Source organism: Aotus nancymaae, unplaced genomic scaffold, assembly GCF_030222135.1.
Source record: "Aotus nancymaae isolate 86718 unplaced genomic scaffold, 86718_ANA_hifiasm-v0.15.2.pri h1tg000067l, whole genome shotgun sequence".
In the NCBI taxonomy this organism is placed as follows: domain Eukaryota; kingdom Metazoa; phylum Chordata; class Mammalia; order Primates; family Aotidae; genus Aotus; species Aotus nancymaae.
In genome coordinates, this window is record NW_026988482.1 from 5,874,403 (window position 1) to 5,901,729 (window position 27,327).

Genomic DNA, 27,327 nt, shown 5'->3' on the forward strand with positions numbered 1-27,327 from the left:
ACTGAGAATGACAGTGAGTGACGTGCTGGAGTTCACAAAGCCAGCGGGAACTGGGGTCAAGGATTCACCCCAGGTCGGTCTCTAAGGCCTTCTTCCTTTCACTGCGCTGTTCTCCTTCCATCTGGTGGCAGGAGGTGCAGCGAGGATTCTGCGTGTAGCAGGAGGGACCCAGACAGGCCCAACAAAAGGCATTCTGAAGGAAAAGGCTGTTAGGCCTGGCCCAGGGGTGGGAGCTTCGGACACCAGGTAAAGCAATTGCCTTGCTTGTACTGCGTGCTGGGGCAGGACATGTGCCAGTCACTTCTGGCTGTTCTAGGAAGGAAACCCAGGGGGTGGCCAGGCGCAGTGGCTCACGCCTGTAATCCCAGCACTTTGGGGGACCGAGGTGGGGGATCATCTGAGGTCAGGAGTTCGAGACCAGCCTGGCCAACATGGTGAAGCCCCACCTTTGCTAAAAATATAAAAATCAGCTGGGTGTGGTGGCAGGTGCTGTAGTCCCAGCTACTTGGGAGGCCGAGGCAGGAGAATCGCTTGAATCTGGGACGCAGAGGTTGCAGTGACCCGAGCTCATGCCACTGCACTCCAGCCTGGGCGACAAGAGCGAAACTCTGTCTCAAAAAGAGAAAAAGAAAAGAAACCCAGGGGGAAACTGGCAGACCTAGGACCTGGGCAGAGTGGGGAGAAAAGGGGAGGAGGGTCCTGGCATTCAGATGGCCATTCCCCACCAGCAGCAGGTGCAAAGGACCCACGCTGCCCAGAGACACAGGGCAGGGCCTGGCAAAGGCCTTAGCTCTGGAGAGGAAAGGAGGTGGCCCGAGGAGGCCTCCTTTGGCAAGGAGATGAGCCAGGGGACCCCGAAGGTCCCACTGACCCTGGTGGCCCTGAGTGAACCTCTCTGTCGAGATCCTTCTACATCAGCAGTGGGAGAGGGAGGGAGAAGAAAGAGGTAGCTGAGATTTTCCTAAAAGGTTTTGTTTTCTGAAGCATTGTGACTGACTTAGGCCCCTGAGTGAAACCTTAAAACCCATCAAGGAGTTGGTGTCCCCCTCAGGCTGAACTGGAAACGCCTCACAGCTAATAATGCCTGTACGCTGTGGCCGCTGCTGACCCCACGGGGACTGCCCCTGTCTCCAGCACGTATCTTATGATGCAGTGGTTCCTGGGACTTCCCCTCCTCTGCCGCCCAACCTCAGAACCACCCTGGGAGCTTTGACAACGCACCCGTGCCCAGGTGCTGCTGCGAACCAGTATCTCCAGCATCCTTCTTCCTACAAACCTCCCCAGGGGATTCCGTGTGTGTCTAGGGCTGAGCCCCCTGCCGCCCGGCCTTCTCCACCATCCTCTCCCGGCCAAGTCCTCCCATTCTCCAGGCCTCAGCCGGGTCTCTGTGCAGTGTCTATTCCAGAGGAAGCCCTCCCTGACCCCTCTCCCGGAGTCGTATTTGCCACAATGGGTTGGGTGGCCCGTCTGCGCCTGGTTCCCCTGACACCCTGTGACTGTCCGGAGACGCTTGACACTCACCTTTCTCCCCGTGACTGTGATCTCCCTGAGGACAGGGGCCTTGTCTAGAGGTTCACAGTTGCACTCCTGCACGTGACACACGATGACCATTCAATACGTGGGCTGAAATATTAGATATCAAGTTAACATCTGTCTTCTCCAAAATTTCCCCTAGACCCTGATCTTCCCACCTTCCTAATTAAACACGGAAGAGAGCGTCTTTCCCACTTTTCAACTTTCCCAAAATCTATGGATATTGGCCCTTAATTAGCGCCTTTGAGTCCCCCTGGGTCCTCCCCGTCCTCCTGAGCAGGGAGCTGGCTTTCTGTTCCCGCAAACGTTAGCGTTTCCCCAAATAGCTCCTAGAAAAGGAAGCGCGGCTTCTCCACAAGAAAAGACAGTTTGCAAACAAGAGCGCGGCACAGGCAGGCTCAAAGCAACTGACGCGGCTCCCTCTCCGGGAGATGTTTAAAGCACCTTCGTTTAACATCACAGAGAAGCTTAGTCAATACTCATCCATTTCCTCCTCCACCCTTCCTAACGGGAAGCCAGGACTGAGCTCCTGTCAGAGAGGGTACCGGCTGCACAGGAGCTTCAAGAGCGCAGAGGCGATGGTTACACACCGGATCGGAAGAAGGTGAAGGCGAGGGGCGGCCGGCAGGGCAGTAATTGGCTCTGGAACAGCCAAGAGCCTCACCCTGGCCCAAAAGCCCCGAGGCAATTTCCGAAAGCCACTGTGGAGGAAGAAGCCTGCTCCTTTTTCACCTCCTTTGAATGGGCAGCTCGGAAGTGGGAAAAAAGGCCAGGAATCCACAGGGCATCCTTCTCCGGCCAGCTGCCTGCGGCCTGGAGGGAAGCCAGGCTGCTCACCTCCTGGGGCTATTAGGAGCTGCAGCCCCCGCCTCCCCATTACTCAGAGGAGGTGTTGAGAGCTGGGGGACAGGGGTGGCTCCTGCTGAAGCGTTGGGTGTGGACAAGCGGCGTGTGCTGAGTTTCTGGCTCCACTGACTTTTCTTCTGAGCTCAGTTTCCTCATCTGAAAATAGGGGTTTTTTGGACCAGATATCAAAGGTCTCTTCTAGCCTTGTCTTCTGGGGCTGGTGAGAAAACAGGGAAGCAGGAAAGGAAGGCCCTGGAGTGGCTGTGACTCAGAGACGGGCTCTGAGCCCCCGTCTGGGGGATGGGGCATGTCCGCACAGTGGCATCCGGGCTCTAGACGGGGGGCTCAGGCATAAAGGGGGTGGCAGGTCTACTCCTACATCTTATATGAGTCATCACACGAGGAAATCAAGGACCAAAGAGCTTTAAAAGACTCACACAAGGTCACACAGGGAGCGAGCATGGACGCTTTCTCTACTACAGCGATGGCAGGTCCATTTAACTTCATGCCCAACTCTGACAGATTGGCAAGGGCTGCCGGGAGCATCATGTGGATGAGAGTGTCCCTGATCTACCAGCAATGTCTGCCACACGCTTGGGAAGAGGAAATGGCAGCATGACCACCACATATTTACTGCAATTACTAATTATTTACTAAATTGTTATTGAGAGGCTCCTTCATGTAGGGCACTGGTCCTTATACTGGAGATTCAGTGGGAAATAAGAGCAACTCCTGCCCTCAGGAAGTTTCCATTTTAGAAGGGAGACAATATAGGTGTGAGCAAATGACTAAATGATATGATCTCAGCTAGTGCTAAGAAGTATAAGGAAAATAGGCCGGGCGCGGTGGCTCACGCCTGTAATCCCAGCACTTTGGGAAGCTGAGGAGGGTGGATCACGAGGTCAAGAGATCAAGACCATCCTGGCCAACATGGCGAAACCCCATCTCTACTAAAAATACAAGAATTAGCTGGGCGTGGTGGTGCGTACCTGTAATCCCAGCTACTTGGGAGGCTGAGGCAGGAGAACTGCTTGAACCCGGAGGCAGAGGTTGTAGTGAGCCAAGATCGCGCCACGGTACTCTAGCCTGATGACAGAGCGAAACTCCATCTCGGAAAAACAAAAAAAGAAGTATAAGGAAAATGAAATAGTGCAATGGGGCAGGCGGTGGCGGTGTGGGAGAGAGGGGAGGAGATCCAGGCAGCCATGAGTCAACGTTTAGTCTGAGACCTGGTCACTGAGAAGGAGGCCTCCTTGTGAAGAGCTGGAGGAAGAGCATCCCGGCAGAGAGAACAGCCTATGCAAAGAGTCTCCAAGAGACAGAGAGACGGAGTTAAGGCTGCTTAGAGAGCAAGCAAGGGGCCGGTGGAGGGGGTGGGAGCAGTGAGAAAGCCAGCTGTCTCTCAGTGTGACCGTTCGGATGTCTGACAGGCCTCCCCAAATTAGCCAGTCCAGCAGGACAATCTCAGTCCCCGCCCCCATCACCCATTTCACATACAGCGAAACCTGCTCCTCCCCAGGTCTTTCCCCTCCCTTCCCAGCAAATGACATCTTTGCCCTCCCTACTGCTGGGTCCACTGTGCCACAGCCCCGGCCATGTCACCATCAACTCTCTCCTGCAGCCTCCCCTAATCCTCAACAGAGGCCCCAAAAGCACTCATCAAACCAATCCCCTCCTCGCCTCCTGCCCCAAAGTGCTCTTCCTCCCAGTTTTGTCTTTTTTGCTACTATCCCTAACCTACGAACCCAGGGGCAGATACTTTATCATCTTTTTAAAAAGAAAATCTGGAAACTCCAGATCGGTGAGCACCGATTCAACTCACACACGTTCCTCTAGTTGTCCCCAAACAGACAGTGTTCCCAGTGGATATGAGCACTGGGCATTCATGATCACAGGGCCATTTATCAGGCCCCTGCAGTTCTCCTGGCTCCCTGGCCAGAGCATCACAGTCGCCCTGCAGGGACGGCGTGATTATCATTCCACTTTCATTCATGCTGAGATTTAGACTCAGAAGGGTTCAGCTTCTTAGCAGAATCCCAGAGCTGGTAAGTGGCCGAGCCAGAATTTGGACTTGGGTCTCTCTGATGCCAAAGCCCAGGCTCTTACTTCTGCACCAAGTTTCCTCCTCGACTCAGATGGGCACAGAATGATGGGCTCAGAAGCAGACACTTCAGTCTCAGTCTGGATGTTTCCCTTTTATGCCAAAATCAAAGGTCAGAGCCTGCTCCCTGGGCTCCTGGGGACCGCCCCAGCCTGGAAACAGGAGGGGTAGGACCTTCTGCCCACCTGTCCCCAAAGAAATGAGGCACCCCAGCTCTCCTTATCTTGCCTGGCTTCCAGTCCTCATCCTTCCAACTGCCCCCTCCCAAGTCCCTCTTTTGCCAGGCGGTCACCTTCGTCCACTGGGCTGTTACAGCCAGAATCCTAGTCCTCTCCAGCCCGGCGGCTTCTTGATCAGGAAGGATTCCCGTGGGAACCACAGTGCCAACATCCGGTGAGGACGGGCCCTCTGTTACCTGCTGGCCCTGCTGCCTCTGCTATCAAACCCAAGAACAAAGGAGCTCGGTGCCTGCCGCCTGGCTGGCTGTGTTTGTCCAGGGTGAGGCCCTGCCTGGCACAGATGCTGAGCAAACAGAAGTTCGGCCTCACAGATCCGCCTTACAACAAGCGGGGCTTTAGCTGGGACGTGTTGCTGCCAGGCCACCTGCCGAAATGTCACCGTGCCCAACCCCAGCCAGCACTCCAGGGCATGGAGGACTGCAGGGCAAGGTGGCCTATCTCTGAGACTTAGGCTTCTCAGCTCTGCAATGGGAGTTGGACAAGATGATCTCCAAGAGCCCTTCTGTGGTCTGGAGCCCTGAGTAATGTTTCCGAAAGCCCCTAGGGCTTGAGAACAGATCTGGGAGGCAGAAGTGCTGGGGGTGGCGTGGGGTTGGAAGCCAGGCCTCTGACTCATGACAATCCCAGCCCCCAGCCCCATGTACCCACGCATGCCTCTGTCTCTGACCAGCAGGACTGACCTCCTTCAGAGAATGTCCTTGAGCACTGGATTTATGACCTCATTCACTCTCATGGAACTTGCTGGCACTTCATGGTCAGAGGACTAAGTGTGCCTGTCTTGCTTCTGAGGTCGTTCAGAATCTAACTCCTCACTCCCCGCCTGCAGAAATCAGGGTAGCTGGGGAAGGCTCTGAGGGACCATGGAGGGAGCTTTCCCCAGTTAGGATGGGAGAGCTACATGATGATGATGATTCTCAGAATGCAGGTGCATCAGAACCTGCTAGTTAAAAATGCAGAATCCTGGGCCCCAAACCCCAGAGATCCTGACTCCCAAGATTCGAGGTAGGAGAGAATGGCTTAGGATTCTGAGCTTTTAACAAGCACGAGGTCCTCTGTAGGTCTCTGATGAAATGTTTTTAAAAGATATAAAGCCGGGTTCAAATCCCACCTCTTTCACTTTTCAGGGGTGTGACTTGAGAAAGTCACTAAGCCTTTCTGGATGTCAGTGTTGTCTGTAACATGCTGCTGTATAAAATAACTCCATAAGTCCCAGCTATTGTTTCAGAGTGTTGCTTGCACTTTGTGAATGTTTGTGGAATGACTGGGGCAGAGGTCCATTTGCCCAAACCAGAAACCTAGTGTTCTCCTCGGCGCCCTCACCTCCCACGTCTCTCCACCAACCAATCACAATCTCCTGTGAACGCCACCTTTCACACACGCCTCACACCCGCCGGCTTCTCTCCAGCCTCACAGCCACGAGCATCTTCCCCTGCCCGCCCACCGCACAGCCCCCTCGCGGGACTCCCTGCCTCCAGCCCGGCCTCTGTCCATGCGTCCTCCCCAGAGCAGCCAAGGTCATGCCCCTACTTCAAACCCCAGCTCTCAGGAAGGCCTTATCATGAGTCCCTCTTACACTCAAGCTATTCTGAGCTGCTTTCGGATTCCTGCGGTGAATCAGAGTTTCTCTTGCCCCAGGTCTTCGCACACAGAGTACTCGCTCGTCCCCACTCCCCCGAGCACACATCCTTCCCTCCCTACTCATCCTTCCTATTTCAGCTTGAATGGCAGTTCCTCAGGGCCAGACACTGGCCGTCGCCCTCCGTGCCGTCCCTCGGGGAACTCTTCCTCCTCTGCAGTAACGCTCCTTACACGCTACAGTGATGACTTAGTCCCCCTTCCTCCACCGCTCAGCTGGTCACACCAGCCTCTGTCTTGTCCACTGCGGCAGCACCCGTGGGCGCTCACAAAGATCTGCTGAATGAATGATTCAACACGCAGCCCAATGAAAGAATGAAGAAAGGCAGCAGGCCCAGGTCACGGGATGCGTCGCGGTGGGCGTCCCCCCAGGTAGAGCTAAGCTACGGCCACGGGAGGGCGTCGCAGGGCCGGCACGGGCCACTTGGGGGCGCCCCCGCTCCGTCTTAGCTCGTTGGCACCTCCTAAGACACAGGTTCGGTTATTAATCGCCAATGGGCGGCAGGGGGCGGAGTTCTCCCGCTGATTGACAGCTTCGCTCCGCCCAATCTAATTCATCTTTTCCTTAGCCCCCGCCCACTCCGGGCCCCGGAGACCCCCGAGGGTGGGCCTGGCGGAGACGCCGCCAACTGAACTGCAGCTGAGTGCTCCCGAGGCCGAACCAGCGGGCCTGGCGGTCTGTGAGTGGGCGGGCAGCCGCTAGGGGCGGGGATTACGCGTTGATGGGCAGGCAGGCCGTCCCGCCCCTCTCGCCCAGAGCGGCCGCTCCAGCGCCGGGGACGGCAGAAGTGAGTACGCGAGCGGCGCAGCGAGATCCCAGCTCGGACCCCGGACGGCGCGCGCCCCCGAAGCCCCGGATCCCGGTCGGGCCCGCAGCGGACCGCCAGGTTACTGTGCACCCCGAACCACGACCGCCTGCACCCTCCCGCCCCGGCCCGGCGCCCCAGATCCTCCTGGACCGGTCCGTCCAGATTCCCGCGGGACCGACCTGTCCGCATCCCCGGATCGCCGGGCTCGGCGCGCCGCCTGGCCCCGGAGCCGCCCGCCTGGACTGCACTCCCTCCTCGCCCGGATCTCCCGGGGCCCGACGCGAGCCTGCCCCGGAGCCCGCCGAGCGCACCCTCTCCCGGGCGCTTGCAGCCCGCCGGCGCGGCCCGGCCCGGCGCGGCCCGGCTCGGTTCCCAGAGCCACCCGGCCATGGCCAGAGCCCGCCCGCCGCCGCCGCCGCCGCCGCCGCCGGGGCTCCTGCCGCTGCTCCCTCCGCTGCTGCTGCTGCTGCTGCTGCTGCCCGCCGGCTGCCGGGCGCTGGAAGGTGAGCGGCGTCGGGGGGCGCGCCCCGGAACGAGGTGCCCGGGGTCGCGGGGCTGCGGGCCAGCTGCGCGGGTCCGACCCGGGCTGAGCGCACGTCGGAGGAGTCTCCGCCACCCGCTCCGGGGCCCAGGGATGGGCGGGGAGGCCGCCCCCGGAGCGGGCGCTGGGAGCTTGGAGGCTGGAGCTGGCTCGGAGGCAGGCAGCCTGCGGGCCGGGGGATCGCGGGGAGCTCGACTCGGGAGGAGCGTCCTCGAAAGTCCTGGCCATGCCGTGAGCTTTCGTGGGAGTCCCTGACACTCACGGCAGAGAAGCGGGGCCCCCTGGCACCCCCCTGAAGTCGAGGACGTGTGGGCGACCCCCCCAGGCCAGGCGAGGGCCGCGGGGCTGTGGCGGGTGGGGGCGAAGCGGGACTCCCTGGGTTGGGGGACGCTGATCAGGAGCCCGTTGGAGTTAACTGTGAGAGTGTGAGTGCGAGCACCCTGCTTTGTCAGGGGCCCAATGCGGGGGCGGACAGGCGGGGACCTGTTATTGTTTATGGTTTACCGGGCGCCAACTACCACCCGAGGTGCTGTGTACGCCGCTCTGCACCCTTTTCGGAGGCTCCCTCTTCGCCTTCTAGCAGGGCAGCCCGAGTGCTCGAGTCTCCACTGAACCCCTGAAGTTGCGGGGTTCGCCCCAGGTAGCACCAGAGCCGGGCGCCGTCCTCAGTAGCCGGTGGGAAAAGGCCCGGCTTCTCAATGGGTTCTGTGAAACCTGCCAAGACTGCTGTGGGGGGCAGCTCCAACTTCCAAACGATTGTACTTGGATGAACAGCCCGCGTTGTTGGCCCTGGCAGGAGAGCTCACACGCAGGCCACTTGACACAAGCCTGCCGCGGACAGAGGCCCCACAAACAATTGGGAGGCCCACACACGCTCACGCCCCGTTTCCAAAAATTTCGGAGTCATTCAATGAGAGGGGGTCAAAACCTTCCATAAAGTGGAGTGAGGGACGCCACAGAAACTCGAGGGCAACCGGAATAAAGGCAGTACTTAGTGGGGGCATCTTTCACAGATCTAGTCACCTTCTTAGTTTAGGAACAAAAACACGAATTCAGGGGAACTTGCCTTGTTCTGTTCACAGTCGGTAAACTTAAAGGTCGGGAAGGAAAAAGAACACAGTTGAGCGAGAAAGGCACCCTCTGCTGTGGTCTACTGTTCCCAGGGGCAAGACTTCCTGTGATCCCCCACCCCTCATCTCCGAGCCCACTGTGCCGACAGGTCCGGTCCCACGGGTGGACACATGCAAATTCAGCCCAACACACCGAGGTCTCGCCCACACGCACACACACTCACCCACATGTGTGTGATAGGATCTCGGGCGTGAGAATCCGGCTGGGGCTTTGTTGTTGATTGCCTGGAGGGTGTGAGCTGGGGAGCCTGTTCAAGTTGCCAGGTCTGTGTCTGGGCCTCTGTGTCGTAGCCCAGGCGAGGCGACATTGGTACACACACACTCACGCATTGATGGGGCTGTGTGTCACCTGTGTGTGTCCGGCCGCAAGGCCCTTGTCGTGGGTGTGGTGGGAGCTGGGGCGGAGTGGAGTGGGGGTGTGGTTTGGGTCAGCCCAGGGGCTACCTGGGGAGGCTCACTTCTCCCTCCCTCCTTCCGTTCCTCTCTCTCTTTCAACTCTCATCACCCACTGGACCCTCTGAGGCAGGTCCTAGTGAGAACCCAAGCTTCCAAGCCTCCCGACCAAGCAGCTAGAGGGCTGTCCAGGAGGCAGAGTCCTGACGTGCTGGGCACCCCAGAAAGAGAGGGCAGAGTCCTGATGGGCTGGGCACCCCAGGAAGAGGGGCAGAGTCCTGATGTGCTGGGCACCCCAGGAAGAGGGGGCAGCAGAGCCCCTCGTTCCCCACCTGCCCACCTCCCCTCTGCTGTGAGGTGGGAGCTAGGGCTGCTCCCTAGCTGGGAGGCCAGGCCAGCATGGGGTGCCCCTGGGAAGCAGGGTGGTGTCACCAATTCCTTCACTTTTGCAATCCCTCAGACCCTCGGGCCTCCAGTTCGTGCGTGGGAGAATGAGGGAACAAATGCAAGGTACCGACTCCAGCGCAGACCTTGCACCTGCCACCCTCTGGTCCCCCCTCACTGGGAGACGGGATGGGAATAGCACCGGCCTCGCAGGGTTGTTCTGAGAACTGAATTGTTAATGTGTGCAAAGTGCTTAGCACATAAGCATTGTTATTCAAGGATTAGCTGTTATTATTGTTATTACCCTAGGGTCTGCTCCTAGGGGAGCTTCAGGAGTGAACCGAGTGTGTGCCCTTCTGCGGGAGGGAGGTTAGAGGGAGGAAAAATGAAAGGGAAGGTTGGTGCAGGGGCTGGGGGTGGGCTGTCGTCCCCCACATCTCCCTGCAGCTCTAAGGGGGGAAGGAATGGGGAGAGCTGGCTCAGTGGGCAGCTGTTTTCTGCCTGTTTTGCCCTCCCTCCCCTGTTCCGGGGCTTGGCATGTGGATGGGTGGACTTCCAGGTCCTGGGCTGTGACCAGGGCAGGGATCTGTGGGGTCCATAGCACTGAGGATCTCCTCAGCCCCTCTAGCTTGCCAGGTGGGGGTCCAGCCTTCCATCTGGCCTCATCAGGATTTGGTCTGCCCTTGGGCCGGTGGCACTCTGTGTCTGGGGCATGACATTTACTTAGGCCCAGGGTCCCTGAGCCGTGGCTGCTGCCTTTGCCTCTCGTGTACCCACTAGCACCTGGTTCGTCTTCCCTCCCTGCACACTTGGGGGTCGCCGAGACTCTGCATCCAAGGCTGCCGTCAGGTTTCCATGTGGACGGAGCCTGGGTCCCAGCTTGTCCTCATGGTTGAAAACACGCCCTCCCTTGCCCTCTGATTGACTGCCCCTTCCCCCGTGCAAACTGCCCTGGGCTTTACCCACAGCCACAGGGAAACGGGCCATCTTGTCGCCCACTCGCCTTTTGAGTAGCGTTCCCCAGTTCCCCAAAGCCAAGATTATTCTCCCCTGAGGGCGGGCCATCAGCAGGCCTGGGCGTGGGGTCCAGTGGGGAGCAGACTAGGAATGGGATGAGGAATGGTGTCTGGACCCCAGCGCCCCTGTACCTGGGATAGGATGGTGAGATCCCTGCTGGGAAGAGATCCTTTTGAGAAAAGAGAAACAGTTACCAGATCGCAGGAGGTGGGGCCCGCACAGCCCCCTCCAGCCAAGCCATGGTAGCTGAGCAGTACTGCTGTGGAAACTGTCCCTGAGGGAACAAGGCAGCGTGGAGCCCACTTCCTCCACAGGAGTGACCCCTGAGAATGTGGGAACTGAGAGGGGACAGCGGGCTGGGATTTGGGGGGCTTGCTCACTTGTTTGAGTTGCCTCTGGCGCCCCCAGGCCCCCCCTCCCCTCCCCCCCCCCCCCCCCCCCCCGTCTCCCAGGCGCTGGTCTTCAGAGCGGGTGCCGAGGCGGGGGGTACTCGGAGGAACCAGTTTGCTCGGCACTGCCCTGTCTTTACCCAGAGCCGCGCTGCCGCGGCCTCCGTGTGAGCTCTGACTGCAACCGAAGCTGCCGTGGGCAAGGCCTCTGCCACACGGCCTTCCACTAATTAAACAGCATGAAGAGGCTGAATCACCAGGCCTGCATAGTTTGAAAATTGTAGCCCTGCCTGTTGTGCTGAGTCAAACTGGTTTGTCGGGATTGGGCAGCTGGTGGGGGTGAGGGGTAGAGGGAGAGTGGGTACAGCTGGGCACCTGATGGGGTGGGCAAGGCCCCCTGCCCAACGGCCAGCCCTGGTGCCAGGGCTCCTACTGCCTCCTGTCCCCAGCCTCCTGGCCAGACCCAGCGTGGCCAGCATCTGGGGAAGGGCGGAAGGGCTCAGGGAAGGGCTCGCTGTCCACCCGTCCTTCTGGCTCCTGGCAGGGCCACCAGTGGGGTGGGGGCGCGGATGATCGCTGAGGCGTTCGGGCTCCCCGTCCTGGGCTTCTTCCCCCTTCTCCTCCCTCTCAGGTTTATTTAATTATAAACCCCCATGATCTGAGGGTAAGAATGAAAAACAAAATGTGTTCTCTGTTCTGAGATGTTCCCCTCCCCTCCATCCCAGACATGGGGCCAAGGGGCTGTGGCAGGAAAGGAGGCGGCGGCCCTGGGTGAGCCACGCACCCCACAACATTATCTTCTCCAGGCCCGTGGCAGGCTCCTCTCAAGACCCCTTGCTCCCCACGCTGACTGCCCTGTGTGTGTGGGCTGGCACACACGTGTACACATCCTGACCTGTGGGAGGGGAGCCAGATCCTTCAGCTTGGTGGCTGAGGAAGGGACTCTATAAAGAGGAGGATGTCCAACAAGGGTGGCATGGCACTTTCCTCCTCGCACAGACCCTGGCCCCCTGCCCTCCTGCCCGCTGCACACACCACCCGCCCGGCCCTGGTGCGTTCCCTTTCCCTCCACCTCTAAGTCCCCAGTCTGGAGTTCGGGCTGAAGGCTGGCTGCTTCCGTCTTTACCTGTTTTTTCTGTTTTTGTTTTGTTTTCTGTTGTCTGTTTGTTTCCTGGGTCTCAACGACACTCTTGCTCCCAGGGTGCTATGAGGCCTGGCCCTTCACTGGGGCAGGTGGAGGGCTCTCAGCTGGTGCCCCTCCCACAGGCCAGGGTGCCCATGATGCCCTCCTCCTGTCCTGCTCAGGGCCCTTGACATGCCAGCGGAAGAGCTTTGCCCAGAGCTTCTGAAGCCAGAGCTCTTCAGGGAGCTACCCTCTACCCAGGGCTCAGGGGCCCTTGAGACGGTGCCATTGTGCTGGCAGGGAAGTGGCGTGTTATTTGGGCAGGGGCTATACCTGGGGAGGCCGCACCCAGCCACACCCAGAATCATCCCCATGCCCCTGCCCCACCCCAGCCTCGTGACCTGACTGACAGCTCCCGCCCAAGCCAGGACAGCAGGAAGCAGGGCTGTGGCTCTTTCCCTGCACCTCTGGCAAAGGCTGCCCCAGCGCCTCTGCTTCCCTTGCAAGAGTGGCCAGTGTGGCTGCCCTGCCTGAGCAAGAGGCACCAGAGTATTAGGGGCAGGATGGGGTACTGCCCTCTACCCCACTGGAAGACATCCATAAAGAGAACCATGCTCACAGGGGGTGTGTGTGTGTGTGGGTGTGTGTTGCAGGCCCATGGAGGCTGCACCTCTGAGGTGCTACACAAATCTAGGTATTGCTACTTAGGCCATGTCAGGATGCTCCTCTGCAGAGGCTGTGGCATGTTCCAGTGTCATTGGGCATCTGTGACTTTGCAGCTGATTGTAGTTCGTGTGACTGGGTAAGCGCATGTCACCAAGTCTATATGGGGAAACTGGTGTCTGTGTTTGCACTTTACACCGAAGCCTGTGTGACTTGCAGCTGGTGATAGCATGTGTAATTGGGTGTGTAAGGAGAACACACTGCAGGGTCGGGTGTGCGTGCCCTCTGTGTGCACATATGTTGCAGGAGATAGGCACACAGGCAGGCTGTAAGCGTGGGTCTGCCTAAGGCAAGCCAGATCTCTGTGTAAGAAAGATTCACTGTATGTGAATGTCTAAGGAAGACTAATCTGTTTGTACCATATGCATCCGTGTGTCTGAGAAAGACAGACCGTGGCTCTGTGTGAAGCTGGGTGTGTGTTTGCGGGCGGCTGTGGCTTGGTGTGTTTTTGTCCACCATATGTGTTGACTTGTCGCTCTTTAGCCCGGTGGTGGGGAGTGAGCCCAGCCCCCAGGACTGGATGCTGCAGAGTGCATCTGTGTGTGTGTGCGTGGGCGAGGGCCACACAGCTGCTGCCACGTGGCCACTCTCCGTGGCCTGCAGAAACCTGAAAGAGGTGTTGCCTCCCTCTTGAGCATCAAAGCTCCAGTCCCCGAAAGACCCTGGGCCTGGTGCCTACCTCCCTGGTGACTTTGCAGGGCAGTTGTGGTTTCCTGCCTGACAGAGCCCAGCGTCTGGGGTGGGGCAGCCAGGGGCTGGGGGCCGCAGGCAGGTGGGGAGTTGGGAGCTTGCTCACTCGCTCTCTTTTGTCCTTGCCCACTGCCCCTCAAACCCCCGTCCCAGCGGGTGTATGCGCGCGCACACACGTGCACACACGCGCACACACGTGCACACACATGCACACGCCGCACACACAGCACAGAGAAGGTGGGCTGGGCCTCTTCCTCCCAATGCCACGGACAGATGAGTTCTGTGACCCCCCCACACCCCCCTCACCTCCTGCCGGAGGCTGGGACCGGGCACCTCAGGGCCGAGGAGGGCTCTGCTCTGTCCCCTGTGCCCGCGCAGGCTGAAGGCAGCAGGCTCCTCCTCTCCCCCCGGAGAAGCGGGGAAACCGAGAGCGCGCGGCCCCCTCCCCGCCGGAGTGACCGGAGCCCTTCCTCAGGCACACATGACTCGAAACCCAAGTCCCCTCCTCATTAATGGGAAAAATGTGCCGAGATTGAGCGATGGCCAAGGCTGAGCGATGACCAAGGGCCGATCCCCTCCCTCCCGCCCTCGCTCCCTCCCTCCCGCCCTCGCTCCCTCCCTCCCGCCGCCGCCTCCCCGCCGCCCCCTCCCTCCGCTCCCTCCTCCCGGAGCCAGCGCAGGGCTTGTTTTAAACTGTGGAGGAATCTGGCTGGAGGGGGAGGGGCCGAATATTTGGGTTTAAACAGTTCCAGATGGGTTTGGCACGGGCTGAGCAGAAGGAAGTGAGGGAGAGGGAGGAGGGCGGCCGCGCGAGGCAGCGGCGGGCGGACCCGCGGGAGGACTGGCTGCGGGGACAGGGCGCGCTCCCGGGACGGACCCTCGGGCCGCGGACTGGGGACGAGGTCGCCTGGCAACCTCCCTCTGCTCTGCCTGTTCGGGCCTCCGCGTCTCTCCGGCCTCCGGCTCGGGGCCGCCCACCGCCCACCGCCCACCGCCGCCCGGCCGAGTCCCTGCCCCGCCCGCCTTTCTCCCCGGCGAATGTCTGCGTCTGTCTGTCTGTCTGTCTGTCTGTCTGTCTGTCTGCCTGCCTGCCTGCCTGCCAGCCTGCCAGAGGCCGGGGTCGCTCCCCCTGCAGCCGGGCCCTCAGGGGACCAGGGGCTGCGGCCAGAGGAGCCTCCCACCCTGCAGTGATTGGCTGCTGCCTGCAGCCCCTTTGCCTGACACCGGGGTCTGGGGTCACAGCTGCCTTGTCCACCCACGGGTCGCTCAGACCTAGGCTCCAGGAAACCAGTGAAGACCGAAAGCCAGTGGCCGTGGGGTTTGGATCTTCCCCCAGCTGGGCACCGCCAGCTGCCCCGCTGTTGATGTTAGAGGCCTTCAGAGGTCCTGGGGCAACCATGCCCCATTCCAGCTTCACAGCCGAGGGGACACAATGGTGGCCGTACCGCCCTCCGGGTCACGGGGAAGGAGTTGGCAGCTCTTTCCTTCCTTTCCTGCTCCAGGTCTAATGTGGGGGTCACACTGTCTTTCAGAGAGTAGTGTCATCCAGCCAGAGCCCGGAATCAGGTTCCTAAGGGAGCAATGTATGTCAGAAACATTAATGGGTTCCTCCTGTGACCAAGCAAGGTGAAACAGACAAGAAACCAGCTCAGAACATAGGACAGGCACTCTGAAAAAGCCCCTGGCCCCTGATGCATCTTACCCTGGCTTGGAGGTTCAAGGAAGCCTTCCTGGAGGAGGCAACAGCTCTGTTGGGTCTTAAATGATAGGCAGTTTTCTAGGCTTTCTTTCATCCCTCCTTTTCAGAGGGCCATATTGCAGTCAGAGTGCAAGGAATTAATTATAGAGTCAGACCTGAATCTGAGCCACCCTTGTCGCCTCACCCCAAGTCCTAGCCACTTTACTTTAAGGAGCGTACTTTCTTTGTCCGGGCATTGGTGTTCTCTTCTGTAAAAGGGACACATCATCAGTACCTTGTTCCAAGGATTACAGGAAGAACTGAACTAGGAGCTGGTTTGGGGCTTTGGTGGTTCCCTCTCCACCCTCACAGCGCATCCCTGCCCCATCATCACCTGTAGGTGGCTGGGTGGGAGCTGGCTCTGGCCCGTCAGTGCCCTCCCCTTCCCCTGGGCCGAGTGTGGGCCTGGGCCTTTGTTGAGAATGGAGTCGGGGGAGGCCAGGGCCAGGGTCTGAAGCACACAGCCCTTTGTTCCAGGATAAAGGCCCTGCCGGCCCCTTTGTGTGGAGATTAGCAGAGCCTGTAGGTGTGTGGACCGGCCTCTGTTCCCGCCTCATTAACCCAGGCCTGGGGTCAGGTCACCCACCCCTAACTGCCCGACCTGACATCTTTGGGGCTGTGACATCTCTGGGATGGCTGCAGGGTCTCCTCTTGGGTAGTGGGGAAACGGGGGGGCTTTGGGGACTTGTGCAGAGTGGAGCCTGGTGGGAATTCTTTTCCTTGGTGATCTCTTTTTTCTTTTTTTTTTTTTTTTTTAGATGGAGTTTCACTCTAGTTGCCCAAGTTGGAGTGCAGTAGTGCAATCTCAGCTTACTGCAACCTCCGCCTCCTGGGTTCAAGTGATTCTCCTGCCTCAGCTTCCTGAGTAGATGGGATTACAGGCGTGTGCCACCACACCCGGCTAAATTTTGTATTTTTAGTAGAGATGGGGTTTCAACATATTGGTCAGGCTGGTCTCGAACTCCTAACCTCAAGTGATCCACCCACCTCAGCCTCCCAAAGTGCTGGGATTACAGGCGTGAGCCACCGCGCCTGGCTGCGATCTCTTCTTTCTCCTCCTCCTGAGATTAGTCCCTGACCTTTTTCTCCGTTATCTCCCCAGAGACCCTCATGGACACAAAATGGGTGACGTCTGAGTTGGCGTGGACATCTCATCCAGAAACTGGGGTGAGACTTTCCCGTCATTCTCCTGAGCGCTGGTTGCCATTAGGCTGCCCCCCACTTCCAGCCTCCATGCCCCTCACCTCACCAGGGCCTGGAGAAGAGCTGCCTCTGCTCTGTGCCCTCTGCCCGTCACCCTCACTTCCTTTGCCGTCCCCATCCTCCTCACTTGTCAACCTCTGAAGCACCTCGAGGTCCTTCTCTGTGGGCGTTTCTGCCTCTCACTCCTCTCCTCCATCTGCCTGTGCCTCCCAGCCCCCACTCCCTCTCCTTCTGACAGCCCTCTGCGTGTCCATCCCCACCATCTCCCTCCGCCCTGGGTCCCTGGAGAGAGCATTGGCTTGTAAACCTTCGTTCCAGATCTCTAACCTGCTGTGTGACCTTAGGCAAGGCCGTTTACCCCTCTGGACCACCACTCCTTGACTGTTAAATTCCTGCAGTCTGGACGTCTCTCAGATATTCGAATTAACCTCCCTAGATGGCCTTCATGGCTCCTCTAAGCCCTAGAACCCTGGAGTAGGATGGCATCACAGGCCCTGCAGTCACCCGGACTGACTGTGACCTTGGGCACAACTCCCTCTGTGAGCCTTGGCTTTCCCATCTCTAAACATCAGGACAACAGATGCGGCTCCTCGTGGAGTTGTTGTGAAGATTAAATGCGATGCTAACAGTGACAGCCAGTGTCCAAGAAGTGCTTGCGCTGTTACAAGCCTGTTACGTTTATCAGCCTGATTTAATTCCTCACAGCCTCGTTCAGTTTCATTAGGCCCCATTTTACAGGTGATGAAACTGAGGCATAAAGATCACAAATATAGCTAATGTTCCTAGTCCCATCCTAAATGCTTTATTCAGTTAAAGTCTATTCCTTACACAGCTTTATTCTCCCCACATTACAGATGGGGAAACTGAGGCACATGGAGATTAACTGACTTACCCATAATCACACAGCAAGCAGAGCGCTGGAATTTGAACCCATGTAGGCTGTATGCTCAGCCACTACACCGTAGAAGCATCCCCGTGAAGTAAATAGAGCAGATCTGGGCACGGGGGAAGCACTGGGCGCACGCCGGCTTCACGCTCTGTCTTTTTCATTGATTCCTGCACAGTGGGAAGAGGTGAGTGGCTACGATGAGGGCATGAATCCCATCCGCACGTACCAGGTGTGTAATGTGCGTGAGTCAAGCCAGAACAACTGGCTCCGCACGGGGTTCATCTGGCGGCGGGACGTGCAGCGGGTCTACGTGGAGCTCAAGTTCACGGTGCGCGACTGCAACAGCATCCCCAACATCCCCGGCTCCTGCAAGGAGACCTTCAACCTCTTCTACTACGAGGCCGACAGCGATGTGGCCTCCGCCTCCTCCCCCTTCTGGATGGAGAACCCCTACGTGAAAGTGGACACCATCGCGCCTGATGAGAGCTTCTCGCGCCTCGACGCCGGCCGTGTCAACACCAAGGTGCGCAGCTTTGGGCCACTTTCCAAGGCTGGCTTCTACCTGGCCTTCCAAGACCAGGGCGCCTGCATGTCGCTCATCTCCGTGCGCGCCTTCTACAAGAAGTGTGCATCCACCACCGCAGGCTTCGCACTCTTCCCCGAGACCCTCACTGGGGCGGAGCCCACCTCGCTGGTCATTGCTCCTGGCACCTGCATCCCTAACGCCGTGGAGGTGTCGGTGCCACTCAAGCTCTACTGCAACGGCGACGGGGAGTGGATGGTGCCCGTGGGTGCCTGCACCTGTGCCACCGGCCATGAGCCAGCTGCCAAGGAGTCCCAGTGCCGCCGTGAGTGGGGACCGGCCTGGGGAAAGGGTTGTGGGGAGGGCCTGGGCCATAGCTACCTGCCGTGCCCCAGTCCCTGCTTGCTCTCTGACCAGGAGGTCTGGCAGCAGCTCTGCAGTAGAGGCAGGAAATGGAAGAGTGGGGATCAGATGCAGAGAATGGGGTGCAAAGAGGGAGATGAGAGAGAAAATGCAGAGAGACACAAGGATAAGAAAAGAAAAAATGAAAGGAAAGACAGAGGAAGAGAGGCATGGAGAATCTTCGGCAAGCAGGCAACTGGAGGGCCCAGTCAGAGGCTCAGGAGGCCAGCAGAGATGCCCGCTTAGTCCTGCTTTGAGTCTGTGCTTCACCCTGGAAGTGGTAGGTCAGCCCCAGGGCTGAGGGCACGGGGGCTGTGGGCACCTAGTGCATGGCCTTTTACAAAACCTGGGCTCTCCTCTGCCCCTTGGGAGGCAGTATATAAATCGCCCCGTGGTTAGGGCCCAGTACTGAAGTCCAGTCCTGACTGTCACTTACCACTTACGTGACCTTGGACAAGTTACTATTTTTTTTTTGAGATGGAGGTTCACTCTTGTTGCCCAGGCTGGAGTGCGGTGGCATGATCTCGGCTCACCACAACCTCCACTTCCCAGGTTCAAGTGATTCTCCTGCCTCAGCCTCCTGAGTAGCTGGGATTATAGGTGTGCACCACCACATCCGGCTAATTTTGTATTTTTAGTAGAGACGGGGTTTCACCATGTCGGTCAGGCTGTCTCAAACTCCTGATCTAAAGTAATCCACCTGCCTTGGTCTCCCAAAGTGCTGGGATTACAAGCATGAGCCACCGCGCCCGGCCCTGGGCAAGTTACTTAACTGTTTGAACCTCGGTTTCCTCACGTGCAAGATGAGGACGATAGTGAGGTTCCTTCATAGGGTTGTAGTGAGGCTCACGTGAGCAGCGCTTTGCCCTTAGAACAGTGTCTGCCACATGGGAGCACAGCCACCAGCTCAGTGTTGGCCTTGAGTCTCCAGAGCCCTGGGATCCATGGGTGCCGGGGTGTTCTGCCATTATGATTATGATTATGATTATTTTTGAGATGGAGTTTCGCTCTGTTACCCAGGCTGGAGTGCAATGGCACGATCTGGGCTCACTGCAACCTCCGCCTCCTGGGTTCAAGTGATTCTCCTACCTCGGCCTTCATAGTAGCTGGGACTACAGGCATGTGCCACCACCCGGCTAATTTTGTATTTTTAGTAGAGATGGGGTTTCTTCACGTTGGTCAGGCTGGTCTCGAACTCCCGACCTCAGGTGATCCGCCTGCCTCTGATGGCTTGCCAAGACTTCCTTACTAGGCTTGTCAGGTGTCAAAACTGTCCACCTAGGGGTCTCTCACGGAGCCTCACCACTCCCCGTGAGGTAGATTCCTGTCATCTCCCTGTTTCGCCAATAAGGAAACTGAGTCTTGGAGAGGCTCTGAACCCAGGCCTCGTAGCTGGGAATGTGGAAGCTGGCACGAAGCCTCCTCCTGTGCCTTACGCAGGATGGTGTGCTGAGGGCCTTGTCTTTCACTTCCTCTGCCCGATTCTCTTCCCTGGGGCTCGCAGCCCGCAGCGCTGAGGGGTAGGCGATGGCCCTTACCGCACCCTAGGCGTGAGGGCTTGGCAGCATGAGGCTGGCTGCGAGGCCCAGTGTTCTCATGGGAAGGTGAACGGTGCCATTCCGGGCCCTCTCCACTTCTCGATGGGAACCTGTCCTGAGATTTCCTCTTGTTAAGTGGAGAAAGGGGGTGGGGTGATGAGCCTGACAGCCTGAAGAGGGGCTAACACTCTGCAGGTCCCTGGCAGGAAATGCATGCTGGTTCCCATAGCAACCAGGCTGGCCTGGCCTCTGCCCCCTCCCCCGCTGGCTCAAAAGAGCTAGGATGGAATATCACCTTGGTCAGGGGAGATGAAACCCCAGAAAAGGGCAAGCCCCGGCACTGGACATTCTCCCCGGTGGTGCCCGTGCCAGAGGCAGTCATCTGGAGAGGTGGTGGCCACCGAGGGTCTTGGTGTCTACCCGTTTTCCGAACTCAGCCATTACTAGTGCCCCCTTTGACTTGCAAATGCTCCAGTGTGAAGAATGCATGATACGGCCACCTAGATCCACAGAGCCGGCCACCTAGATCCACAGAGCCTGCGTCTGGGGATCAAGGGCAGATGGCAGGAGGGCCCCTGGGGATTAGGGATGCTCAGGCCCTGGGCCTGGACTCGCTCTGGGGAGAGCCCCCTGTGGACACGAGGCCTCTGAACTCCAGGTGACCCCAGTCTTCCTGCCTGCTTTCTCTCCTCTCACCCGCCCTCACCCCCATCCCTGCCCAAGGGCAGAAAGGAGCTGCTGCTGGCTCTGGTGGGTGGGGTGAGAGCTTCACTGTCAAGGCCCCCTCTCCTGGCTGTTGTAGGGTGCCCTTTAGGGTCCTCAGAATGGTCTTCCTGGAGCCTCCGGGAGGGGCAGGGCATCCCCACGGAACGGGGAACCGTATGGGTGCTGCTGGCCCCACAGGTGGTCTCTTCCCATCCCCGCCTCTTCCTCCCCCTTTCTCTGTCTTCCCTGCCTCAACAAGCCCAGGCCGTCCAGGTGACGGGCTGACGTCTTCGTCCGTGAGGCCCCGGGGTTGGGGCGAGGGGGCAGGGGCGGGAGGAATCCGCTGACGTGGGCTTTCCATGGGGCAACAGGGCCTTTTGTAGCTGCAGCTGGAGTGAAGCCATCCCAGCATTGCCCCACAGTCTAGTATGGGGGGGCTAGGGCCTAGGCTGGGGAGAAGCCAGGTTCTTACGGAGCTGTGGGGGTCCGGTGTCTGCGGGGAAGGGAGGTGAGGCCCATCCATCCTCTTCTCCCCCACAGCCTGTCCCCCTGGGAGCTACAAGGCAAAGCAGGGAGAGGGGCCCTGTCTCCCCTGCCCTCCCAACAGCCGGACCACCTCGCCGGCCGCCAGCATCTGCACCTGCCACAATAACTTCTACCGCGCAGACTCGGACTCCGCGGACAGTGCCTGTACCAGTGAGTGGACGCGCCCTCGCCCCCCGCCGGCCTGCCCTCCGGGGGGCCCTCCTGGGAAGCCTAGGCAGTCATTAGGAATAGCCCCGTTTTCCAGAGGAGCAGCTGAGGCTCGGGAAGTTAGATATTGCGCTCAAGATGGCACAGCTGGGAGGTGACCACCGCTGAGCCAGAATCCAGGTCTGCCAGCACCTGCTAAGCACCTCCCGGCTCCCGGCCATGATTAGGAACTGCCCTGCAGTTGGCGGCCCTCTAGTGCATCGCCCCTCCCTCTGCACAGAAATGCCTCTCCCCAGCCTCGCTCTATCCACGGAGGGGGCCTCACATCCCGAGCGTGGCCTTGTGCCCCACTTGTCCCTGCCCTGGCCTTTGGTGTGCCAGGCGTTGTGCCGGGTGTCGAGGGTATGGAGTGAATAAGATAGTCATTGTTCTAAAGGAGCTCAAAACCTGCTGGGCAAAATAGGTATAAAAACAGATAATTACCATAATCTTCTAAGTGCTAGGCTAGAAGGTTGTCTAGGAATTCTTTTATGTACATGCAGAGTGTAGGGTGAGGATCAATCAAGGAAGGCTTCCAAGAGGAAGTGACATCACAAGTTGGGTCTTGAAGGATAAATAGGAGTCTGCCTAGTGAAGAAATGTAGGAAAGTTATTCTGCTTACCAAAGCAGAGGCAAGGCAGGTTGGAGTGTGCAGGAACTCTGGGCAGAAGGGTGGTCCTAGAGCCCCGCGCTTACTACCTTCTCCTCCGTGTCCCCCACAGCCGTGCCATCGCCACCCCGAGGCGTGATCTCCAATGTGAACGAAACCTCACTGATCCTCGAGTGGAGTGAGCCCCGGGACCTGGGTGGCCGGGATGACCTCCTGTACAATGTCATCTGCAAGAAGTGCCATGGAGGCCCTGGGGCTGGGGGGCCCTCAGCCTGCTCACGCTGTGACGACAACGTGGAGTTCGTGCCTCGGCAGCTGGGCCTGACAGAGCGCCGGGTCCACGTCAGCCATCTGCTGGCCCACACACGCTACACCTTTGAGGTGCAGGCGGTCAACGGCGTCTCGGGGAAGAGCCCTCTGCCGCCCCGCTCTGCGGCTGTGAATATCACCACCAACCAGGCTGGTGAGGAGGGGACACGGGAGGGTAGGGCCTGGCTCACTTTCCCCTGGATGGAGCTGAGGTGTCCCAGGGCCTGCCAAGGGGCCACTGGGGGTCCCATGGGAAGTGGGTCTTTGGGAAGGATGCCAGGGTCCAGGGAGCCCCTGGTGAGCCCCCTGCTCTTCCCAGCCCCATCCGAAGTGCCCACTCTACGCCTGCACAGCAGCTCAGGCAGCAGCCTGACCCTGTCCTGGGCGCCCCCGGAGCGGCCCAACGGAGTCATCCTGGACTATGAGATGAAGTACTTTGAGAAGGTCAGAGCCCCAAGGGGCAGGAGGGGGCCTTGGGCTGAGCTGGGCTGAGAAAATTACCCCCACAGGGTGTCGGGCCCTTGGGAGCAAGGCCTTGGGTACGGAGGGGGCATGTGGCAGGCCTGGGTGTGAACAGGGGCCGGTTGGCCTCAGGACCCACCTGAGGATGCCCCCTCCCTCCTGGCATTGCAGAGTGAGGGCATCGCCTCCACAGTGACCAGCCAGATGAACTCCGTGCAGCTGGACGGGCTGCGGCCCGACGCCCGCTATGTGGTCCAGGTCCGGGCCCGCACGGTCGCTGGCTACGGAAAGTACAGCCGGCCCGCCGAGTTTGAGACCACAAGTGAGAGAGGTTAGCAGCCCCCGCACCTGTCCCCATCATGGCCCTCACTGTCTGTCCCTCCACTCAGCAGTCCCTTCTCTGTCTCCAGGCTCCGGGGCCCAGCAGCTCCAGGAGCAGCTTCCCCTCATCGTGGGCTCCGCGACAGCTGGCCTTGTCTTTGTGGTGGCCGTCGTGGTCATCGCCATCGTCTGCCTCAGGTACTCCAATGCCATGTTGTTCTCTGGGCTGACCAGAACTGCCCTTAACACCCTGGAGCCCCTCATGCCACAGAGATGAGCCGCCACCACCTCCCTCAGACCCAGGGCCTTCGCCCTCCCGGGGCCAGCCGTTGCTGGGGAAGCCCTCTCCCGTCCCTGCCTGTGTCCCCATCCTGCCCTTTGTCCACACCCCATCCCCTGAATCTCCAGGCAGGTTTCCTAGGGACTGAGTCCACTGAGCCCCTTGCCCAGAGTGCCAGAGGCTGCTGTGACCACCAAGTGTGGCACTTGGCCCCAGGCCATCCGCTGTATCCTCTCTGCCCCTTCTGTGAGGCCAAGGGTCTCCTGAACGAGGGAGCCATAGGGCTGGTCTCAGGCCTGCCCTCTACCCTGCCCCCTCCAGGAAGCAGCGGCACGGCTCGGACTCGGAGTACACCGAGAAGCTGCAGCAGTACAGTGAGTTTGACCCCCGTCCGCCCCCCATACCCTCCCTAAGCTCTCCCAGCCCTCGCAGGGCTCACAGACACCCTTCTCCCTGCCTGGGACTTCATTCCTTATAGATAAACCCTGAATGCCCCCTCCTGCTTCCAGTCAAGTGCCATTTCCTGACCCCTGTCTCTCTCCGGGTACCATGTGCCCCCACTCACTCCACTCCGGCCAGCTGGCCCCAGAGAAGACGGAGGTCTGACCCCTCCCCCCAGAGGCAGTTAGTCCTATGGGAAAGACAATACACATCCACACAGGAAACAATTAGAGAACAATTAAGCGCTGAGCCGGGTGCTCCTGTTGTAAAAGGCACTGAGAGTTTAGAGAAGAGGAAGGCTTCCTGGAGGAGGTGGACTGGAGCTGAGCCAGGTGGGATGAGCAGGGTTTTGGGAGGTGAGGGAGAGCATTCCTGGCCAGAGGAGCCTCTGGAAGGTAGTGGGCGGGGTGGGGAGGGAGCCCAACTGTGGGGGCAGCCAGAAGACTGGTTTGACAGCTGCTAGGAAGCCAGGCTGGGTAGTCGTCGCCAGCCCGCAGAGGGTCGTGAAAGGCAGGCAGAAGAGTTTGGACTTGACTCCACCATAGGTAATTGGAAAGGCTCTCAAGCTGGGGAGTAACACAATGAACAGATTGTCTTAGGAAGACAGCGGAATGCAGGATAGCTCGGTGGGAAAAGTCCAGAGGCAGAGAGCCCAGCTGGGAGGCTATTGCAATAGTCTGAGTGTTGAAGGCCTGGACAAGGTCAGGGCGGTGAGAACCAGGGGAGGGATGAATCTGAGAGGTCTGGATGTGCTGAGAGATGAGAGAGAAGAACTAGGAGTAGAATCCTAGGTGTCTAGCCTTTATGATCACCAGGCGTTCTCACGGGGACTGGAGGGTTAGGGGAGCAACACGGGGGGAGAGGGGGCGCGGAATTTGGGGCCGGGCTCAGCGGGGAGGCTGCTGAAGCTGCACCCTTCTCGGGGAGAGGCTGGCTTGAAGATCTGTTATCTTCTCATGCCCACCTCTTCTCCCTCCAGTTGCTCCAGGAATGAAGGTTTATATCGACCCTTTTACCTACGAGGACCCTAATGAGGCCGTTCGGGAGTTTGCCAAGGAGATCGACGTCTCCTGCGTCAAGATTGAGGAGGTGATCGGAGCTGGTGAGTCTCCTGGGGCACAGCAGAGGTGAGACACTGGGGCGGGCTGGGTACTGGGGTGTGTCATAGCTTGTGCCCTGTGCCCTGCAGGGGAGTTTGGGGAAGTGTGCCGGGGTCGACTGAAACAGCCTGGCCGCCGGGAGGTGTTTGTGGCCATCAAGACGCTGAAGGTGGGCTACACTGAGCGGCAGCGGCGGGACTTCCTAAGCGAGGCCTCCATCATGGGCCAGTTTGATCACCCCAATATAATCCGGCTTGAGGGCGTGGTCACCAAAAGCCGGCCAGTCATGATCCTCACTGAGTTCATGGAGAACTGTGCCCTGGACTCCTTCCTCCGGGTAAGAGCCAGCGCCCAGGCCCTCTCCCTCCCGCAGAGAGTTGGGTTGGGCTAACCCCCCACCACACACAAGTCAGATAGCCCCTATTCAAGTCCATAGCATTTACTGAGGTGGCAGCGTGCAGGGAATAGCAGGCCTTCAGAAGTATGGGAGTTCACATCTTGACTATTCCTTGCTGCCTGTAGTGACCTCAGGCAAGTGACTTAACCTCTCTGAGTCCCAGCTGCCTGCTTGTAGAATGGGAGTGCTAAGAGCTAGTGGGTTCTCATGAGGATTCACTGGGATGTTGTCTACGAGATACTTGACACACAGTAGGGCAGCTCACTTACCCTCAGGGCACTCTGGACATGGTTGCATAGTCTAAGTACTTGGAGAGGGAGGCAGGTGGGCAGGCCATGGGCTAGGATGGGGCATTGGGCACACCTGAGCCTGCTTGTTGCCTGCAGCTCAACGATGGGCAGTTCACAGTCATCCAGCTGGTGGGCATGTTGCGGGGCATTGCTGCTGGCATGAAGTACCTGTCCGAGATGAACTATGTGCACCGCGACCTGGCTGCCCGCAACATCCTTGTCAACAGCAACCTGGTCTGCAAAGTCTCAGACTTCGGCCTCTCCCGCTTCCTGGAGGATGACCCCTCCGATCCCACCTACACCAGCTCCCTGGTACAGGAAGTCGCTGGGAGGGAGACTGGGGACGGGGCCTGTCAGGCAGGGGCTCCGGCCTGGGGGGCAGCTCGGAGTCACAGGGTGAAGGGCCTGTGCCCCTCTCACCAGGGAGGAAAGATCCCCATCCGCTGGACGGCCCCGGAGGCCATCGCCTATCGGAAGTTCACTTCTGCTAGTGATGTCTGGAGCTACGGAATTGTCATGTGGGAGGTCATGAGCTATGGAGAGCGACCCTACTGGGACATGAGCAACCAGGATGTGAGTGGGGCCAAGCCAGAGCGGTTGGGCATGTGGGTGCTGGCTGGGGGTGGCAGCGGTGGCTCACTCTGGCTTTGCCTGCCCTTGGCCCAGGTCATCAATGCTGTGGAGCAGGACTATCGGCTGCCACCACCCATGGACTGCCCCACAGCACTGCACCAGCTCATGCTGGACTGCTGGGTGCGGGACAGGAACCTCAGGCCCAAATTCTCCCAGATTGTCAATACCCTGGACAAGCTCATCCGCAATGCTGCCAGCCTCAAGGTCATTGCCAGCGCTCAGTCTGGGTCAGTACCTCTGCCTCTGCTCCCACCCAGCCAGTAGCCCTACCTCCTGCCCTCAAGACTCACCAGGTCCTTCTCTTCTTCCCATAGCATGTCACAGCCCCTCCTGGACCGCACAGTCCCAGATTACACGACCTTCACGACAGTTGGTGATTGGCTGGAGGCCATCAAGATGGGGCGGTACAAGGAGAGCTTCGTCAGTGCAGGGTTTGCATCCTTTGACTTGGTGGCCCAGATGACCGCAGAGTAAGTATGCCTCAGATTTGGAGGAGCAGGGCAGGGCAGGGGGCCCTGGGCTGGGCCCCGAGTTGAGGGCAGGAGGAGAGGGACTGATCTTGCTTTTGCTTCATCTGCAGAGACCTGCTCCGCATCGGGGTCACCCTGGCTGGCCACCAGAAGAAGATCCTGAGCAGTATCCAGGACATGCGGCTGCAGATGAACCAGACGCTGCCCGTGCAGGTCTGACACCGGCTCCCACGGGGGACCCCGAGGACCGCGCAGGGATGCCGAGCAGCCGGCTGGACTGACTTTTGGATGCCTGGCCTTAGGCTGTGGCCCAGAAGATGGAAGGCTGGGAAGGGCCCAAGCTGGGACTTCTCCAGGCCTGTGCTCCCTCCCCAGGAAGAGTGCCCCAAACCTCTTCATATTGAAGATGGATTAGGAGAGGGGGTGATGACCCCTCCCCAAGCCCCTCAGGGCCCAGACCTTCCTGCTCTCCAGCGGGGGATCCCCACAACCTCACACTTGTCTGTTCTTCAATGCTGGAAGTCCTGGCAGGGTCAGGTAGGGGTAAGCCGGGGTTCCACAGGGCCCAGCCCTGGGGTCTGGCCCCCCAGGTAGGTGGAGAGCAGTCCCTCCCTCAGGAACTGGAGGAGGGGACTCCAGGAATGGGGAAATGTGACATCCCCGTCCTGAAGCCAGCCGGCACCTCCAGTTTGCACAGGGATTTGTTCTGGGGGCCGAGGGCCCTGCCCCA

At 59.2% G+C, this 27,327-nt stretch overlaps 1 protein-coding gene across 1 annotated transcript; it reads left to right on the forward strand.

Moving 5' to 3' along the window:
• Positions 1 to 16,056: 16,056 nt before the first annotated feature.
• EPHB3 (EPH receptor B3) lies at positions 16,057 to 26,891 on the forward strand. The gene is made up of 15 exons (XM_012457632.2): positions 16,057 to 16,458; positions 17,559 to 18,231; positions 21,092 to 21,247; positions 22,007 to 22,357; positions 22,523 to 22,647; positions 22,837 to 22,996; positions 23,076 to 23,184; positions 23,588 to 23,640; positions 24,687 to 24,809; positions 24,897 to 25,144; positions 25,591 to 25,806; positions 25,918 to 26,067; positions 26,161 to 26,354; positions 26,442 to 26,597; positions 26,708 to 26,891. The coding sequence occupies exons 1-15, from the start codon at positions 16,402 to 16,404 to the stop codon at positions 26,814 to 26,816; spliced, it is 2,880 nt and encodes a 959-aa protein (XP_012313055.1). The 5' UTR covers positions 16,057 to 16,401; the 3' UTR covers positions 26,817 to 26,891.
• Positions 26,892 to 27,327: the final 436 nt, after the last annotated feature.